The sequence below is a fragment of the Carettochelys insculpta genome, chromosome 2 (assembly GCF_033958435.1).
Source record: "Carettochelys insculpta isolate YL-2023 chromosome 2, ASM3395843v1, whole genome shotgun sequence".
NCBI classification, from domain to species: Eukaryota; Metazoa; Chordata; order Testudines; family Carettochelyidae; genus Carettochelys; species Carettochelys insculpta.
Genome location: NC_134138.1, coordinates 67,691,592 through 67,712,036, shown reverse-complemented (window position 1 = coordinate 67,712,036; position 20,445 = coordinate 67,691,592). Strand labels below are relative to the sequence as shown.

The 20,445-nt window shown below is 49.5% G+C and overlaps 2 protein-coding genes across 4 annotated transcripts in view; one reads left to right on the top strand and one right to left on the bottom strand.

The window, feature by feature from the left end:
- TRIM55 (tripartite motif containing 55) overlaps positions 1 to 12,597 on the top strand; it is a 57,917-nt gene extending 45,320 nt beyond the window's left edge. For 2 of the 3 annotated variants that reach the window (XM_074987128.1, XM_074987125.1), the window contains one exon: positions 12,191 to 12,597. In XM_074987128.1, the coding sequence (XP_074843229.1) occupies positions 12,191 to 12,310 (120 nt within the window). In that variant the 3' untranslated portion in view covers positions 12,311 to 12,597. The remainder of the gene's footprint in view (positions 1 to 12,190) is intronic. The other variant, XM_074987126.1, reaches the window with a different exon arrangement.
- A 3,660-nt stretch (positions 12,598 to 16,257) lies between these two features.
- CRH (corticotropin releasing hormone) lies at positions 16,258 to 17,423 on the bottom strand. Its single transcript, XM_074985753.1, has 2 exons — positions 17,320 to 17,423; positions 16,258 to 16,959 (listed from the first exon to the last, which is right to left on the bottom strand). Exon 2 carries the CDS (start codon positions 16,942 to 16,944, stop codon positions 16,495 to 16,497), a length of 450 nt encoding a protein of 149 aa, XP_074841854.1. The 5' UTR covers positions 16,945 to 16,959; positions 17,320 to 17,423; the 3' UTR covers positions 16,258 to 16,494.
- Between the last annotated feature and the right edge of the window lie 3,022 nt (positions 17,424 to 20,445).

The window sequence follows — 20,445 nt, the reverse complement described above, 5'->3', positions numbered from 1 at the left end:
TCATTCTTTTGCCTCCCTCTGTCGGTGGGCCTGCCCTTAGGGAGGTAAAGAAGCTGACATCCATGCCTGGGGCACTGCTCCATCCCAGAGCAGGAGTCTTGACACATAAGCTGGCCAAATTAGGGGTACATGTGCCCAGGGGTACACAGACATCTTCCAAAGGATACATTGACTCATCTAGAGATTTGCCATATTTTAAAACAGACAGCATAAGTATCAGTCCCATCAGTACAAACTAAAATTTCATACAATGACTTGTTTATACAGTTGTATATACTACATACTGACATGTACTATAGTTCTATGTCAGCTGATTTTTATCAATGTACAGTAAAAATTAGAAGAAGCAATTTTTCAGGAACAGTATGTTGTGCCACGTTTGTATTTTTATGTCTGATTTTTATAACTAAGTAGTTCTTAAGTGAGCTGAAACTTGGCGATATGCAAGACAATTTAGACTCCTGATAGGGGTACAGGAGTTTGGAAAGGTGGAGAGGAAGCGAATTTTAGTACTGCAATAGGTTGGACCGAGGACCAGCGTCTGGGGAGGGCTACAGAGACACTGCCATTGGAAGGGTATCGTGATGGGTCCTGTTAGACTGTTGTAAGCCTGAGCCCAGAAAGGGCTACAGGACATGCCCAAATAAGGGGTACCTTGATGGCCCCGATGGCCTGTTGAGAGCTGAGCCCAGTGAGAGCTACAGGGATATACCAGCTGAGGGTACTGTGGTGGGTCCTGTTGGACTGTTAAGGACTGAACATGGGGAGGGCTGCAAGATATTACCAAGGTCCCTGAAATAGGCCTGATTGGGTGATATAGCTCAGAAGGGGTTTGTTTTACTGTACACGTGGCCTGTATATGACATGGATGGAGACCAAGCATCTGACCCTGGGTACCATCAGCAGGGAAGTTGAGAAAAATTGCAGGCACTGACCTGGGGTACACTCATGTGAAATGAGCCTCATCCCATCACATTCATCTATTCTTTTCAAATAATTGCTAGAGTCAATGGGAGTTGCACCTACTTTACCAAAAGGAGTATCTATCCCAGATCTTTAACATTCCTCTGGAAAGGCACCTGAGATGGGCAGAAGGGTCTTCCATTTCCCTTCCTACCTAAAAGGTGGTACCTCTCCCACTTCAGCAATGGTGCACTATCATGGATCCACCCTTGTCCACACCAGGGTGCAAATCAGAGAGTTGGACTTGGTTCCACAATCCCCTTTGTGGCTAAGTGATAGTGTTGTTAGATGAGCTATGTTATTGCTCTGGTGAATAACTGTTAACTATCAGCGCTCAGTAGCACCGTCCTAGCAAGGAGAAAACTCCTACACTCTCCTATCCAGACCAACAAGCATATAGCTGAGAAGATGTAGAAACGTGAGACCAGGGAGAAGAAAAATGTTTAACTGTGCCATGGACCTTCTCTTTCCATTGCACGGTAGTCCCAAGGACTTAGAGCTCACTGCTTCAGCTGGCCTTCAGCAAGTTGTTTTCTTCCTGGAGCACTCAGTATTTTTCCGGCCTTCACAGAATGTGTAATGTGTCCCCAGCTCTGATGTGTCACCCTCAACATATCTACAATAACACAGCTAAGTCATTCATTCATGACTAAGTTCCCGTAGCATTCAAACCTTCAAAACGTGTTAGGTCTATAAACCCTGTAAATTATACTGCCTCTGTTACCTGATACAATGAATCAAATTCTTGGGTGAGTCACAATCTGAATTAGTGGTGTGTCTCATTCAACAGGTTTACCACAGCATCCATTTAAAAAAAAAAAAACTTTAATTTACAGCATTGCGTATTTCCCAATGGAACAGAGAGGCAGCGTAGCCAAACGAGACTGATCCACTATTAGATTTTTCTACTTATCTCTGCAGCAAGGTAGGAAAGTTTCTTTTGTCTGGAATTAGATGGGCTGTAAGCTGTAAGGTATCACTTGGAGGTTTTCTACATTTTAATTCAGTGCTTGGTTGTTCCTCCTTGCGTATCTACTGGGAAAGAAAAGTGGAGGAAGTAAAAGCCGGTGGTAGTGTGACCACTAGATTCCTCACGACTAATCACTGCTGGGGCTTTTTTAGAGGATTTTTTTTCTTTATTAGACCAGTCTGTGGTGCAACTGCAAAAGGAACAGGACCAGAAATCATCAGGGATAGTTGATTGACCAGAGGAGCTTCCAAAGAGTTACTACGGGAGAATCAAATAATGGTGGATGGAAAAGTCTAGAAAAGATGCTTCAGCCTGAATGTCTGTATTTTTGTAAAGTGTTTTCTTCACTTTCTCCCACTGAGCAGAGCCCTATAACATAATTTGGGGTTGTGGCCCACTTTTTCTTGTCACTTTTTCCTTCTTTTTTTCTCGGACAGCAAGACTAGGCTTTGATCCAGATTGAAAGTTAATTGCTTTCAACAGAGACAGTAAACTTCTTGGGTGCATAAAAAGAAGCTGTCTGGAAAGTTAATAGATTGTGCTTTTGTTCGATTTTGGCTGAGCATTGAGATAGATTAGGAACGTAGTGAAAGTAAGTGCCTGTCTCAAAAGACCTTTCAGACAATACAAGCACAAGGAAACTTTTCTTCAAGATAGTCTTCCCCTCAGCTAGTTCAAACTCCCAGACCTGTGATTTACTTAATATTCTGCAAGGAATGTATACAACCTACACAAAAATAAGCAAACCCAACTGGTTTTGCCCAGAACTATATTTGCTATTATTAAGTTCATAAGTAGGTGACATTGCACTAGCCATTTGCCACATAACACTAATTGCAAGTAATGAAAATCCTTTCAAGTAAGACATTGAGTCCCAATAGACTTTTAAAGTACACTGCTGGCCACCATTCAAAGAATGACACAGCCAGTATTATAATTGATGATGTCTGCCTATGCATATGCTGTCTGCTACTGTATATAGCTGAACAGGTTTTTTTAGATCATATTCTTGTTGTTCCCACTGATTTTTTTCAAAGGAGCCATTTAATAAAAACAATCTCTCATCCTGAAGCAGTATTGTGATCAGGGTAACAGCTGCCAGGTATTCTGCTGAAGCTGCTCTGTTGCATAAACAGACATTCGTTCACTAAAGTTTAAACAATTTAAAAATAACCTTGAATTCCTTTTGCTTTTACCATTGGAATATGGTTAGAGTCAGAAGCCCAGGACCTGACATTTGAGGCACCGATCAAAGCCTACAGATTATGGGATTGATATGTGATCATTACAGTGTTTTGAAGCATCGCCATTTTTGTCCATGCTGGGTACTAGTGGTGTTTTAAAAGGTTAGCTAAAGTCGTTAATTAACACATCATTTATTTTGACAGTTTAGACTAATCCTTCTAGGCAGGAGTCATTTATTGTCGTTGCTCATTTTCCTGAACTCCATTCCCCCTACCCCAAACATACATCCTTACAATTTCCTGCCCCTGCTTCCTCCAGCAATGAAAAGAAGCCATCAGAAGACACTCTGCAGCCAGTGAGATTACTCAAGTGTAACTGAGAGCGGAAAGCGGCACACCAACTTTAGTGAAAAAGCTATTTGCACCATGTTGAGAAATAAACCTCATTCGACAGTCAGATTTAGAACTTTTGGCTCAGATTTTTCTCTGCTATATCAACGTAAATCCAGAGCAACCTCTGTTGAGTAAATGAAACAGAGAGGAAGCTGGGCTAGGGTCACATTAAGAGCCATAGGTTATATCTACAAAGCTGCAAAGAAAATCGACAGGACTCAGTCTCAGAACCTGGGGCAGGTGACTTGGTCGGACTTGGCTTAGGCTGCTGAGCTAAAAATAGCAGGGTAGCCATTCCCGCTTGGGCCAGAGCAGATGTTTCAAGATTCTCCACCCTGGCCAGGTTTCAGAGCCCAGGCCACCACATGGTGGGAAAGTCTACACTGCTGTTTTTAGTTCTCAACCACAGGCCCCGTAGGCCAGAGTCAATGGAGTTGGGCTCTGAGGTTCAGCACCCTGGGTTTCTCTTTGCAGTGTAGACATACCCTTCAGTTAATGGAGTTCCTGTGACATATAGCTATCAATTATTGGAGGAGCAGCCCTTTTAGTCTGCATCCACAAAAACAAGAAGTCCTGTGGCATCTCACAGACTAATAAGATTTATTGGAGTGTAAGTTTTCCTGGGTAAATACCCACTTCATCAGATGTGGGAAATGGCTTATTTTGGAGATTTTGCATTAGTACCAGTAGCAATTAAAAATGGTCAGACACTGAGGTTTTCACTTGATCCTAACCTGAGCAAACTCCCTCTGAATGAGTAAGGGCTAAAGTGATCAACAACTGAAAAGACGTCATGATTTCAGACGTATTCAGAAGGTCAGTAACTGCTTTTATTTTCTTATGTAGCTAAACAGCCACTCTGGAGGAAATTCACTCTTATGCAGTGGTTGAGCTCAAGGCCTATACACCAATTACATTCCTCAAAACATTGTATACCTGGGACTAGTTTGAAGTCTTGACTGAATTTGAGAGGCACTGAATCCTTGAGCTGGCTCCTTCAGAGGAAGAGTTGTGCTCAGTAAAAAGAAGCTAACATGAATGAAGCAGAAAACAGCACAGGCCATCTTTTGTTACCCTTGGGCCATATGTATCATCTCTGGAGGAATATGAAATTGTCAAGTAGCAGCCTGCATAGAGCAGCAGGGAGAAGGCAGATTACTAACTAGCTGTCACACAAAGCCCTGATGTCATAGGTAGCATTCTCAGGAATGCTTTTTACTGCGAGTCAGGTATTATATAACACAGCAGAGATGTAAAGGGAGGACAGTCACAATAACAAATTCTACGCTGTATCTGGTGGGTTTCTATGGCCTTAGAGAGAACAAGTTATTTCACCCTTCACTTTTCATGATGCGATATCACTTTGTAAATAGCCTAATAGAGCCTCACACAATCCAGTCTCCAGGTAACCATACAGCAAAGATCTATAGACACAAGTAGGATTTTACAAAATTAGACATCGAAAGTAGGCTCAGCTAGCAAAAAAAGTTATTTACAGACTTTGTAAAAAATGATCAGGTAATGTTCTTGATTCCAGTCTAGCTTGTTTATGACATATTGAAGTTTTTGTGCATGGAAGATATGGAGACTGGTTGGTGGTTATAAGCAGAAAGAAGTATGTAAAACTTTGAAATCTTCCAGGTAGCTAATATGCACCAGCTCTCTATCCATTTTCCGCTCCTGCCCCCTCAATATAAATCAGACAACCGTAGGACACTAACAAGCAGAGACACGACTAAAAGTCAGTTTTCCTGTATTAATGTGAACCTTGTAAAGATTTAACTGATGTTTACGCCTGGTGCTTAATGAACTGAATCCTGAGAAGTGCTGAGTACCTGCAACTCATCATACTGAATAACCTCTGTGGTGCTGGCCCTTAATTTTACTTAATCTTCAGTCAGCCAAACACTGTGCACCAGAGCCAGAGTGGTTCCAAGCAGCTGCTGAATTCAGTTGGAGTTGTAAATGCTCAACACTTTTTAGGCTATGCCTGTTGATTTCAGCTACAATTTTGCTTGAATAAAACCTAACGAAAGACCAGGTGCTCAGCTCTGATTGTGAGTTGTCCCAATTGGAATTCTTGGTACTTATTGAGGGTACAATTCAGTGCCCCTTGAAGTCAATGAGAAAAGTCTGAATCATAACTATCTGAACTGCCCTAATGTGATTAGTGTGATCTGAAGTAAATGGCTCAGTTATTCATTCTTATTTTGAGTAGAGGTCCTAGTAAAATCCCGGGATCCCATTATGCTTGGGACTATATAAATACACCATCTCTGCCCCTAGAAGGACCCTTAGTGTGGGAGATAATTTCAGATAAAGGTTTATTACTTAAAAGCAGTAGGAAGACGTAAAGTATTGAATCCACTTAGACACCCTGGCTATGTCTACACTGTGCCCCTAACTCAAAATAAGAGACGCAATTTGCGGTACACAAATTGCACATCCTATTTCAAGTCAATTTTGAAATAGAGTATATGAAGTTTTGGGGTTGTGTAAACACCACCGAATTAGAAATATAGCGCTATTTTGAGGCATCCGTTACCCCTCTTGCCACGAGGCATAGAGGGATGCTGAAATAGCATGCCTGGTATTTCAAAAAAATATTTCAAAATGTCAGGAGCATTTTCCAGACGTGGTGTTACTGAGGTATCACGAAATAGTATCCCCAAATAGCTCTGCAGCGTAAACATAGCCCCTTAGACAGGTGAATTCTGCCAACTGCTACAACCTGGAGAAAGCTTCCCTTTTTCTGAGTAGCTGTGCACTCTGTTAGGAGGAATGTTTCAAAGACAAAGGGGAAAGAGGTCTGCCTAACTTCTACTGACTTTCAGCTGTGTAGCAGACTCGACTTTTAAACGTATCTCCTTCCCTCTCCATTTTTAAAAAGATGTTTTCAATGAATACTGGCACTAAAAAGTTTGCCCTGAACTATCCTAATTAATGACACCCTATCTTTCTGCAAGGCACAGTCAGGCTGCTGTTACAAAAGGAAGTGGGCTGGGTTATACCAGCAACAACTTTCCTTGAAGTAGAGCTGAAGAACTGCCCTTTTTACCAGACTGATGATAACAGGGCTCCATCCCTGTGTGACTCAGTGAGAGTCAGATCTGAACATGCTGCATGTATGAAAACGCAAGTTTACAAGTCAGTGCCGAGCTGCATTCTCAGCCTTGCCTCTGCTCCACCCACAGCTAATTGCGGTGTCAGTAAACGGCTCTTGAAAAAACCACGCCTGGCCCAGGTCGGCTGACTCGGACTCAAAGGACTTGGGCTGTGGGCTCTAAAATCCTGGCACACAGGGGAGGCAATAGCCCCCAGGGCACCCAGAGAAGTGCAGGGGGCAGGCTTCATGCTCTTGGAAGGGACTGGGCCTCAGGTGGAACGGACGGGCCTAGATAGACAGTCCTCAGCACTGCCTAGATTGCAGCACAACCCCACTAAGCCTCAGAGCCAGATGGAGGCTGCTGTACAGCACGCCAATGGCAATCTAAGGGGCCCAGGGCTGTGGCCATGACTGCTGCTGCAGCACCTGCAACTGGTAGCCCTAGGCCCCTGGGAATCACTGAGCCCTCGGGCAACTGCTCCCTGTGCTCTTCTTGTTGGTGGACCTGTAGATGCAGATGTTCACGAAGGGGGGAGGGTATTAGAGCAGGGGCTCTAGCCCAAGCCCAGCTGCTTACACTGCACTTGTAAAGCCCCAGCCTGAGTCCCATGAACCCAAGTCAGCACCCAGACCAGCTGCAGCTGTGCTGTGAGTATTTCATCCCAGTGTAGAGGTACTCACCAAGCAGGGGGAGAGCAGGGCTCTGTGGAGCACGGTGGAATGGTTAAGCATAAACTCGTAATACATCCAGAATAAAAGGGGTGATGTGGGAGTCCTGAAGCATGTGCCCACACTGGGAAATGCCGTTGTGTTATAACATATCTGCTAATTAGCGCAATGTTAGTACTTGATCTAGGGGCATCGGGCTGCCCCCTGCCTGGGGCGCTGTCTTGCAAAAGACCACAGCATAACAGGCCTGCCTGCCTCAGTTCCTCTCCTTCAGACCCCCCAGGAGTAGTCCACAGAGTGCTCCGAGGTATACATAGAGCCCATGTGGGACTCAGTTTCCCTAACAAAACCTAAGCACTACAGGTGACATCCACCTTCAGTGTCCCTCTCCAGGCCTTGGCTCCAGTAGGGTGGGGGAGCTAAAGCACTGGGACACATTCCAGCTCCATTACACCTCTGTGAGACACGCCCTGCAGCCACAGGGCAGGAATATGCTACTGTTCAGAACTACGCCACTGCCTGGCGCTCCAGCACAGCCCTGGAGTCTCTTGCCATGGCCTAGCTATCCAGCCCAGCCCAATCCTGTCTTGTACCCGGGCAGCCCCTCCAGCCTTTCCGATTGGAGTGTAACCCTACTTGTCCCAGTAGGAACCCCTCCCCCACAGCCTTTCATCTGGGACCATCCTTGCCAGGGCACCTTCCTTCATGCTTCCTGGCCCTTTCACTGTGGGCTAAGCTCTCTGGCCCTGAGATGTCAGTTGATAAGTCCCTCTGCTGCTCCCCTGCCTTCCGCTCTCTCCAGCCTTGAGGGCCCCAGCCAGAAACCAGTCTCACGGCTCTTCTGCCTTCAGTCTTCTTCCTGGTCCCAGACATAGAGTCTCCTACTTCCTTCTTCACTCTTCCTGTGGAGGGATTGCAGAGACCTTTCTGCAACTTTCCCCAGAGGCTCCTCCAGTGTCCTGACCAGCTCTCACCAGGACCCTTCCCCAGGAGAACTTTTCTTGAGTTTTCATAGCCCCTAGGTGCTGCCTCACTGTTATAATTGGCTGAATGGGAGCACCAGCTCTGGCACAGGGAAGCTGGAGCTACTTCACTTACTGGGGCCAGCCACTTTGTGACATCTAGACAAAAGACTATTGGGTTTAAACTTGTGTCAGCAGACAGGGTCTACCAGGAGTCAGTTAATGTGTATCTCCCAATGGGGAGAAGCCCAAGTAATTACTCTTTTATTTTTTCCAATCCTTTTGGTTCCGACCCACCAAGGCACTTATACACAAGCTTAAGTATAAACTTGTGGGGCGCCCCATTGGTTTACAGTTACATATAGGTTTACAGCCCAGGTCCGCAACCGGGTTTAGGAGCTTAACCTCCACCGTGTGGGTGCAAGTTAACCTGCCTATGTAGCCTTGTGGATATAGGCCCAAATGCATTGCTGGATCAAGCCCATAGTCTGAAACCAAATGAAGTGGTTGGAACATCAAGTAGATGTGCTCATTTTGGCTGATTCTGGACAGTAAGCTAACGATAGGCTACAGAGGCAGTTTTAGAGAGTAAATCAGAGGTGAGGCAGGTGCTATTATAATGATTTGCCAGACATTTAAGACTGTGCACTAAGGGCATATGTTAAGTGCCCCGCTGGGAACTTGGGTGCTCAAAAATGTGCATGTGCAATGATAAGTATTTTCAGCTGCTTTAGGCGTCTCAGTTGCGCAGCTGAAAGTGAAAGGCAAGCTGTTCAAACAGGGATTCCCTCAACTTAGGCATCTATCTCAAGCTACATAATAAACCCAAAAACAAGGGCTTTATTTTCCAAAGTGCTGAACACTTACCACATTGAGCACATTCAAACAAAGGGGAGTGCTGGGTGCTGAACACTACAAAAATCAGGCCACTTATTTATGTGCTGTCAGTACCAGTACATATCATCCACTCAACGTGCAGCAGCAGTCAAAATAGCAAACAGAATGTTAGGTATCATTTTTAAAGGGAGAGAGAATGAAACAGATAATATCTTATTGCCTGCATATAAATCCCTGGTACACCCATATCTTGAATACCGCATATAGGTGTAGTTGCCTCATCTCAAAAAAGATATATTGGCATTGGAAAAAGTTCAGAAAAAGGCAACAGAAATGATTAAGGGTTTGGAATGGGTGCCAGGTGAACAGCAATTCAATAGACTGGGACTTTTCATCTTGGAAAAGAGGAGACTTAGGAGGGACATGAGAGAGGTCTATGAAATCATGACTGGTGTGGAAAAAGTGAATAAGGAAAAGTTATTTATTTGTTCCCATAACATAAGAACTAGGGGTCACCAAAGGAAATTAATGAGTAGCAAGCTTTAAACCTATGAAAGGAAGTTTTCCTTCATGCAGTGCATGGCAGGCCTGTGGAACTCCTTGCCAGAGGATATCTTGAAGACCAAGACTTTAACAGAGTTCAAAAAAGAGCAAGATAAATTTATGGAGATTAGGTCCATCAATGGCTATTAGCAGTGCTTTTTTTCTAGAAAAAAAAAAAAAGGTTCCAGAACTCAAATGTGCTGATTCCTAGTAGGGGTTAGAGCGTTCAGTTTTAGTGCCCCACTCCCCATGCTGTTGCATGACCAGCAGGGGCTCCTGCCTTGGTCCTTGCACTGCTATGGAACCAGTGGTGAAAATTTTTCTGGTGTGCTAATGGAAAAAAGGTGCTGGAATGTGGTTCTGCCAGAAAAGAAAAGCCCCGGCTATTAGTCAGGATGTAACGGTGTCCCTAGCCTCTGTTTGCCAGAGGCTGGAAAAGGATGACAAGAGAGGATTAATGATTAATCCTGTTAATGATTGCCTGTTCTGTTCACTTCCTATGGGACATCTGGCATTGGGCACTGTCAGAAGACAGTCTACTGAGCTAGATGGACCTTTGGGATGACCTAGTATGGATGTTCTTGTATGTTTAATTTTAGGAACCCAAATTGAAAGTCTTGTCCCACTTGTTCTTTTCCATGTTGTTTTTCAGACCTGTGGGTCAGATCTTCAACTGATGTAAAGATTTGCACCAGCTGAGGACCTGACTATTGTGTCCAATTCCTTAAAATGTGCAAATCTGAGAAAGACTAGCTGGGGCAGGTAATATGTTTTATTGGACCAACATCTGTTGATGGAAGATATACCCTTTCCAGCTTCACAGAGGTTTTCTTTCAGTCTAGGGGGGGAAAAAGCGTCTCTGAGCTAAATACAAGTTGTGTTCTTGCATTTGCTCAGGAAGTAGAAGTTCCATGTGGCTGCTTTCTTCTCCATATTGTGAAATTTCCAGAAGTCCAGTAAAATATATTGCCTCAACTACAATGTCTTGTGCATGTCCTGAGATCAACATGGTTACAACACTGCAGGCAACCTGTTTACTATGTTTAGGAGACAAATATTTATTCCAGCCTTGCTGAAAAGGGACCCTGGTACTTAAAGAGGTAGCTGTTGTTCCCGGTCTTCCACTAATTTTTGCTCTCTGAATCAAGTGCTCTATAAATTTACCCACTGGAAAGCATTATCCATTGAAAATTTAAGTCTGCATTAAATTTGCACATCACACGTTCAACCTGCAACAAACAGACATCATTTTGAAAATCTTGTCCAAATTAAGAGCTAGATTAAAGCATCTCTTGAGCCTTAGGGCCAGATCTTTAGCTGGTTAAATTGATTACCTCTATTGAAACTCTGGGGTTATGCCAATTTATATTAATTAAGAAATTGGCCCTTAGAAATAAACTGAAAACTTCAATAAGATATAGGAAAAGAAACAGGAAACTACTTGTGTGCATGCCCACAAGATTTTAGGATTTGTCCTGCCGTGGTATGACATTGTCCAACTAGTCAGTAACTGGAATGAAGCCCATTAGCCAACTTACACATAACAGACCATCATTTCTCACTAATTCCAGTATGGATTTTAACATTACATACTTACAAAAATTGCTGGGAAAATGCCAAATAATCATCCATCTTATGCTGTAGCATTTCATAAATGTCTGTGATATACAGTTAGTACCTGTACATATGTGTTCACCATGATTTTGATAACATTACATTATGCAAAATGATGGAGACAAATTCAGTGTTAAAAGGCTCAGTTCTACTATCCTTGCTCATTTTAACTAATACCTTACCTGCAAATATAACCACTGAAATACAGTACATTTCCCATGGTAAGACACTACACATTGTGGTAAAGGATGGAAGGACTGGACCCAAAGCTCTGACAACTATTTTGATTTTAAGCATCCTAAAACAGTTAGTAGATATTGTCCCTTATATCACAAAGGTATAGTTCTGCTTTTTTCAGATACTACATTTTGTAGGCATTTAAGGACACTTCAGACTAATTATTTATTTTATGGGTTTTTAAATTTGATTACTGATAACTTGAAGTTGAGTTTACTATCTGTAGAGTGAATGCCAACATTCTGCAGCTAGTAAAAATTATTCTTATGTATTGCAGTAATATGTTATATATGCGGCTAATGGGGCAGGTTTTCATTTCCCCTCTTGTTTTAAAGTTACAACACTGACTTCAATTGTGGAGAAAGTCTTGCTCATATTAGTCATGCAAGTTGTCCTACTGAAATCAATAGGATACCTGTGTAAGGATTGGAGGCCTTTTGAGCTATGCAAACACAAGGAGTGAAATCCCAGCCCTTTTGAAGTCAATGACAAAACTCTCATTGGCTTCAATAGGCTGGGATTTCACCCCTGATCCCACCCCCAAACACTTTTCATGCTCCTGATCTTTCCTTCTTTCTACATTCTGTCACCTGCCAAACTCTACTGATAGAAAGAAGCTCGTATTATAGAACGGTATTGCAAGCAAAATTACTTCCAGCTTTTAAAAATGAGCTTTCCTTCTTCCCCTTGTAAACATTTCCTTCTCACGCAGACTGGGTCTGAACCATCCCCTCAAGGACAAGTGGAAGATGCTCCAGTCAGCAGTGAAAGAGCTGATGAGCCAGCTCGTCATGTCTTCTCCTTCTCCTGGTTAAACTCATTGAGCGAATGATAACTATCATTCCGGCTGGCTTTGGACATACTTACCTGAGAGGAGCTGTGAGGCTGCAAGTGACCTGGCTGGAACAAACAAGAAAGAGCCCAGACAAGGGACATCTTGATCAAGTTTAATTCCAAGGGCCTTATTTGAATTCCATTATCCTGTATTTGATACTTTTAGATTAGAGTGATGTTTGGAAGTAGCTGAATAAAGGGCATGGGGAAACCTGGACTAATCGATGCATTGATGAGGTACTGTACTATGTGACTGTGTTCAAGTAAAACCTATTTCATAAAGGAGACTGTTGAATAGAAGCTTCATGCTGTAATTGCAATTTAAATGAGTGAGCGCTGTGATTGCTGGCAGCCAGTCAGGGTGTCTTGTTGCATTTTTACCCAACACTGTTATTTGAAATATGACTACTGGCATCATTTGTCAATGAAACTGTGGCCCTCTCAGTGCAGTTAATTACCCCAGGGGGAGTAAGTCCATCTTTTCAGATTGTTGTTAACTCTCCTGGCAAATCCTTGATGAAAGCCGCAACTTTGGAAGGTGAGTCTAAAACTCCACTGGGTACACCCACTGCACAGAACGACTGCCTCACAAGTGGTGTTCCTGCAGGCTGGTGTGCCATAGCTGAGCCTAAATGGGGCTGGCAAGAGCAGCATTTCACCTGATATGTTTATTTTCCAGCTGTGGTTGGTACATCACAAGGGTGGTTGGTACAATGTGGCTGGTACATCACACAAACCATTCAGAAATGTTATTTTGCATTAAATTTTATACTCCTGTAGAAAATGAAGACATAGCTGTAGGACACACTGTATTAGGACACCTCCTGAATTAAATGGGCTACAGGTCTCTGTGCGGTGCATGATCTGTGCTCCCCAAGGGCAGGGAGAGGATGTGGGGTGAGTGCTTTAGCTTGTGCCTATCTATATCCATAGCTGAGCTGTACTTTTATGCAGAGGTGGAAAAAAGGTTACTTGAGTAAAAGCGCAGCTGCTTGCACTTCTGGATACTGGAGTACAATCTAGATGTGATGTCAAAACAAAAAAGCAGTCAAGTAGCACTTTAAAGACTAACAAAATCATTTATTAGGTGATGAGCTTTCGTGGGACAGACCCACTTCTTCAGACCGTAGCCTCACCAGAACAGACTCAGGATTTTAAGGCATAGAATATTTAAAGGCATAGAATATTAAATACTGAGACTGTTCTGCTATGGCTATGGTCTGAAGAAGTGGGTCTGTTCCAGAAAGCTCACCTAATAAATGATTTTGTTAGTCTTTAAAGTGCTACTTGACTGCTTTTTCTTTGTTTTGATTGTGTATAGACTAGCACGGCTTTCTCTCTGTTACTAGTTGTGATGTGTATATGTGTGTACTTCTACTCAAGCCACAGGAAGGTGTACTTAAGTACACTCCTCCCCAAGCAGCTGTACTTTTACTCAAGTAACTTTGGGGGTACCTTTTCCACCTCCACATTCATGGTCTCAACTTCCTTTAATGCATTACATCGATGCTCACTTTTATTAAATCGAGCAAATTGACAGTAAAAGGGCAAGACCTTTGAAACCAGAAAAGACCATTCTGAGCTGAACTGGGCTGAATTCATCGCAACTGTCTTGTAAAGATTGCATATAAAGAGATTCCAGACCCAGGAGAAGGGCTACCCCTCCGTGCTATGGTGTATACCGTATGCACTACAGATTCTTAACTATTTAATGGAACGGATTGCATGAGCTGCCATGTCTTTTATCAAGGTCAGCACTGACATTATTCTTGATTCTGAAAGTGAAATCCTGGGCGTTTTCCTACTGACTTCCTTGGGGTCGGGAGTTCAAGCTAGCGCCGTAGGAACAGGTAATAAAACGAGAACAGAACTGAATAGTGAGTATACGCTGCTGGGTACTGACTCTCAGCAGCTCTGAAAGAGCCCGTTAATCTTTGAGAGCGATCGGTACCTCAAAGCCTCCCGGTCTAAGAGCTTATCCGAAGCCTCTTGAAGTCAGAGATGCCCATTGACATCAACAGGCTTTGGATCAGGCTTTGAATACGTCGCTTTTCTCACAGCACCCTGGAGACATGCAATTTTTTTCCCCGGGGTACCATAGTCAAAAGCAGGAACTAGCTGACCAATGGCTGCCCCAGGGCAGGGTAGTCTAAGGTGGGAGCCAAGTACTTCTTAAAAGCAAGAGCAACAAGAAAACTTTTACTGGGACCCCCACTCTTTAAATACCGCTCGGGAGCCCCCCCCCCACTCATGCGTCTGACGAAGCGGGTCTTTGCCCACGAAAGCTTATGCTCCAAAATATCTGTTAGTCTCTAAGGTGCCGCAGGACTTCTTGTTGTTAACAAAAACCCCGCCAGTTCTGACACCAGCGGAGTCAGTAGCCACTGGGCCACCACTTGCCGCCTACGTTGTTTCTGTTTTTCCTCCTGTAAAATGGGACCGTCGAGGATGGGCTTGGGGGCCACTTAGCTAAGCCTTGTCCGGGGCGCTGCTGTAAGAAAGCACCCGCTGAGGGTTCCCCTCAGGTGGTGAAATTCATTACCAGCCCGGCGTGTGGTTCCCCTCCCGCCCCCAGGGGTTGGGTCTGTTTATTTTACAAAGCCAACAGACTACGGCGGCTCCCTCCCTGCTGCTATCTGACAAGCGTCTCCTAACGAGCACTTCCAGCCAGAGCTCCGCCGGCTCTTCCCGGGGTCACAAAACCCTCCCGTGAGCGCCTGTGCCTGGGGGTGCCTCCAGCGCAGTAGCCCGCTCCTTTCCCCAGGCGGGCCGGTGTGCTGGAGTGCGGGGGCGGGGGTTGCTCGCCCGCGGGCAAAGGCGGGGACGGAACTGGCTTTCAAGCGAATCGGTGGAAGGTCCCTTCGCCGAGCCCGGGCAGCGCGCTCAGCCTCTACCCGCCCGCCCGCGCCCGGCTGCGGCCCAGCCATGTCAATTACAGGCGGCCCCTCGCCGCGCCCCGGCTGCTGCGTACGCGGCTGGCAGCGCAGGGTCTCCGGCGCCGGCTCGTTGGCAGCGGGTGCAGCCCCCGGCTCTGCCCAGGCTGTGCGCCAGCGTCGCAGGGCTGGTCCCACACCAGAGACTTCCACGCACGTTCCTGCGCCGCCCAAGCGGCTGTGACCCCGGCCCGGAGGGCGACGCGATCTGCTGGGCTGGCGCCGCGCGCCTTGCCCCGGCACCGGCTCCGGGTCCGCAGCCGAGCGCTCCAAGGCCGGGCGCGCCCCTGGCCGGGTTGGAGGGGAGGAGGCGACCGCCGTGGGCGTTGGGTTTTGTTGCGGGCTCTTCCCCTGGACGGAAACCGTTTGTCCCGCCTGCCGCTTTACCAGCAACAAAAATCACAAGCGTGGAGCTGGACGCCTGCAAACCCCCCCACCCCCCCCGGCGCCTTGTGCCAGCCCGGGTACGGGCCCCTCCGCGCTTTCGGGTCCGGGAGCGGGCAGGGTGCTGAGCCAGGCTGGCCGCGTTTTCTGCGCACTCGGGCGTCAGAAGAAAGCTAGCCGGGAGAAAGCCCACATACCCCCCAGCACTGGGGCTGCCCGGCCGCGGCCCCCTGACCTGTGTCCCGGCGGCACGGCCAGCTCACGCCTTTGGCTTCTTGAGCGCTTGGGCCGGGGCGGGGGGCGAGGATCGGGGCGCAGTTCAGCGCGGGGCCGGTGTCCCGAAGGCTCGGGAACGGGGGGGGTGCTGGGGCCTCTCCCGGGAGAGGAAAGGCCGGTGCGGGCCGGGCCAAGGAAAGCTCTAACACCGCACTCACTTGGCAGCTTTTATTAAAAATATAAATATGGCCATTCTGGTACACGACCGCCCGGACCGAGCGCTGGAGAGATGCTTTATTACGGAAATGGTACAGGGAAGAGTTGAGTGGCGGCAGCTTACAGACACCCCCGGCCCCGCACCTCTCCCCCCAGCTGTCCCTCTCTGTCCGACGGCCTCTTTCTCCCGCGGCGCCCGGCCGAAGGCGCTGCCACTAGCCTAAGGTGGGAAGGGGGAAGGGAAAGGCGGGTGAGTTACAGCGGACACGCTTGGCCCGGCCCGGCGCTGGGCTACAGGCTGTGCATGCGACCCGAGGGGCGCGGGCTCCGCTCCGGCGGCCCTCGGGGGGGAAGCGATATAAAACCAAGGAGCTGACACCAGCGCGGCACGACGGCACACGACGCGGGGCGGGTGCATGCGGACTGTCGCGCCTCACTTGCCGATGATCTCCATCAGTTTCCGGTTGCTGTGAGCCTGCTGCGCCAGCTGCTCGGCGCGGGCCATTTCCAAGACCTCGCGGAGGAGGTGGAAAGTCAGATCCAGGGAGATCGGGGGCTCCTCGGACCGCCTCTCTCTCTCTGCGGCACCCCGGGGCGGGCTCCCGGCTCCCCCCTCCCCGAGGCCCTGGGGACTCTCCGGCGAGCGCTCGGGGAGCGGCTGCAAGGCGGCGCGGCCGGGGCCGGCGGGGCTTTGGGCCAGGCTGCCCAGGCGCAGGAAGTACTCCTCTCCCATGCGGAGCAGCACCGGCAGGCTGGGCGGCGGCGGGAGCAGCCGGGGCGGCAGCGGGGCGCTGGCGGGGCTCTTGCCGAGGACTCTGCACTCGTGGCCGGGCAGGAGAGCGAGCAGCAGCGCCCCCGCGGAGACCAGCAGCTGGAGCTTCATGATCCACGCCCGGACCTGCAGCGGGACACAGGGGCGGGGGGGAAAAGCCGCCGTTGGAGCCGGGCTGGCAGGGGAGCCGAGCGCGCAGCCCCGCGGCGGCCGCTGTCCGTGGTGCTGATCGCCCGCCCGCCCTCCCGCCCCGAGCTCTCCCTCCCTCTCTCCGGCCCGCTTGCCGCGCCGGGGGCTCCTCTCCCCGCGGCCCGGGGCGGAGACCGGCCAGAGGGAGCCCAGCCGCGGCCGAGGCAGGGCGGGGAGCCGGCGCGGCTGCTGCTTCCCAAGGGCCGCTCCCGGGTGACCCCCAGGCGCCCCCCACGCCGCGTCCCCCGCGCCTGCCAGAGGCCAGCCGCCCCAAGCCGGCTCCGCGGCTCTGCCTACCTTCGCGCTGCCGCGGGCGGGCAGGGGGGAGGCGCCGTCTGCCGGGGCCGGGGGGTGCCGAGGTCCGTCCGCGCCGGCCGGTCCCCGAGGTGCGCTCAGGTGCTCTCCCAGCCAGCGCCCGGGCGCGGGATTTTTATAGCTTAGACCCTCTTCGGGAATCACGCAGCCCTCGCCGCAGGAGCTGACGCGCCCCCGACAGCTGGCGCGCGCGCCCCGGCCCGCCGCCGAATAAATCAGGGGGGCCCGCGCCGAGCCGCGAGGGGCAGAGTGGGGCCAGCGCGGCGCGGCCTCGCGCGTCCAATTAGATCGACAGATATTTATCGCCTCCCCGGTGACGTCAGCCCGAGCCCGGGCTGGGGCGCCGCGCCGGCCGCTCGCCCATTGACAAAAATCCGTGAATGAGAGTTCCCCGCCGAGCGGAAGGCGGCGGCCGCCGGGTTCTTACTACGCGGGGAGGAAACTTCCCGCCCCGCCCCGCCCCGCCCCGCCGCGGCTCAGCAGGGTCAGGGCTGGCAGCCCGGGCCCGTCGCCCGCCCAGCCCCCTTCCCCAGCCGAGTGAGAGGGGCGTCTCCAGCCCCAGGCCTCTCCCGCCCGGGCGCTCGCTCGCTCGCCGGGACCAGGGCGCCGCGCGCGGGGCTGGGGGGGGCGGGACCTCGGCGGGTGCTGCCCGCAGGCAGGGCCGGGGCCATCCCCACGGCGTTGATCTGTTCTTGCCGCCCCGGATCCCTAAGGGGCCCCGACAACGGCCGGGGTCAGCAGGCCGCCGCTCTAACCACTGAGCCACCCTTCCCCCAGGCCCGGCAGGGGGCCCCGACGCGCTACCTCGCCCCTCGCCGCCCCTGGCTCGAGGCGCCCGCCCACCCTGGGGCGCCTCCCGGGCTGAGCCGCGCGGAGGAGGCGAGAGCTGGCGATGGCCATTTGCGCTCGGGTGGAAGCGCCACCGCAGCGAGAGGCGCCGCCCAGGCGGGGGTGCGCCCGGCGAAGGCACCGCTTGCACCAGGCGGGCGGCCGGGGGCCGTGCCACGCAGGCTGGCCGCTGGGCGTTGCCGTCGGGCGCCCGGCCGGGGTTGCAGCCCCTGGGTCTGACCTGGCGCTGACTGGGCCCGGCCCGAGCATTGGAGCTGGGTCCATCCACGCGCCTCAGGGCCAGACAACGCAGCAGCCGCCGCTGCCTCGTGCGTGACCCGGGGCCGAAGCGCTCCGGCAACAGGGGCTCAGCTGCAAGGCGGGGGGGGGGGGACCCTCCAGCCCGGATTGGCTGTCCCCGGGGGGGCTGGGGCACTCCCGCACGGCAGCCCCGGAGTCTCCTCCCCGGGAGCACGGGTGGCCGCTCCCCGGCAGCCTGGGCTTTGCCGTCCGGAGTTGAGAGCCTCCGCGCCAGCCCCGGGCAGCTGGATGGCGCCACGCGGGGGTTCTTCGCGGCGTCTCTAGTGGGTGGCTCGGGCTGCAGGCGAGGGCCGGGGAGGCTGGAGGGGCTGGGACATGGCACCCGGGGGAGGGGCGCTGGGGTGATGCACCGGACGAGAGCCGGAGACCCAGGACCTCTTGAGGGAGGCGGCTGATTGCAGCCAGTCTCGGCTCCGCAGGAGATCTGCCACCACAGGGCACGTGGAGGTTTTTCTCCTCCTGAGTTCGTGGCAAATAACTACCACGCCGTTGTAAAGGGGAAAACGAGCCCTTTATTCCGCTCGATGGCCAAAAGAGGGGAAGGTGCGCCGGGCGCCGGTGCAAAACTGCAGCAACGATCGGAAATGTAGCCGGAGGCTCCTCCGAGAGGACAATTGCACGTTGTTATTGAAGTACTGCAAACCTGGGAGGCGTTAGGTACCATACCACCGGGCAAAAGTGATTCCCATTCTTGAGTCAGGGAGTTCTTTCACTCCCCTGGCTTTATTTTATTGTATCGTTTGGGTTTCTATAGCGCTTAGGAGCCCCAGTCATGAACCTTAGTGCTAGGCGCTGTACAAAGATTGTAGAAAAGGAGGCCTGGAAGGGCCAGAATTCTAATCTGAATACATCTTATGCTGGTGGAATTACAACTACTATTTAAGGGCATAACACTATATTAGGTTTACATTGAAGGAAAATTTACACAGTGCAGCAAATTAGGGAAAATAGATCAATGACTCAAACAAACCTGGATTTTTGGAGTTCCTGGTGTTGATTTGCCTATTTCCTCAGAGTGGGAATGTTCTTTTTGCACAATGCTGCAGCAACAAAACTTACTCTTCAGGGAATGTCTGCAATTCGTATGTGAAATCATCTTGGGTCAAATTCTGATCTTATTTATATAAATTAATTCTGTCCTCACAGGTAACACACTTTGACCATATCATTTTATTTCAGGATCCCATGGGAGGTGAAGCAGAGCTACAAGAAATTTAAATACAACAACAAAACTGCTGCCCTCTAAACTGGGTGGAGATCCCCACTGGTGTCAACGCATAAGTGAGAGAAAAAACTTTCCCCAACTAGCTCTATGGGGTTCCAGTGTAGAAAACCCCTAAAGCACATGCTTTCAGGGTCTTAATTGGCAATGGTATTGGGAACATGATGGAAATCATATGAATGATAAATGGATTTAAGTGCCAGTCGGATGTATGAAGAAACCTGTCTACAAGACATAAACATACCAAAAGAAAGCAAAGTTTAATTATGTGAATTGGCATAGCTCCATGAACATCAAATGCCTCGTGCTGATTGTCAACAACTGATGATCTGGTCCCTGAGTTTAGAATTCCACTAACTGCACCTTCAAACTGATTGAATTCTAGTGGAATATGCCAGAACTTTCCAGGTGTTTGAAATCCAAGAGACCTGAATCCAAATTTCATAAGTGGACCTTAATACCTTAATAATGAGTAGGATCAACACCCCCCCACCCACTACAGCCAAGACATTTGTATTGGTTCAAACTGCTGATTGGGTCTTGGGCTCATCCATAGTTATAATTCAAAATGCCAACTTGACCTTGGATAGTGCTACTTTGCCAGCCCTTTGTCTTTGTTTGCCTTGTCTAGAGTCTAAGCTCTTTGACTATGTCTACACTACAGTGATCTGTTGGCAGAAGTTACTGTCAGAAGAGATCTTTCCAGCAAAACTTCTGTCAACGGATCACATCCACAC

Excerpts from the sequence above, each read along its gene's own strand:
- CRH (XM_074985753.1), bottom strand. The coding sequence starts at position 16,944 with ATGAAGCTCCAGCTGCTGGTCTCCGCGGGGGCGCTGCTGCTCGCTCTC.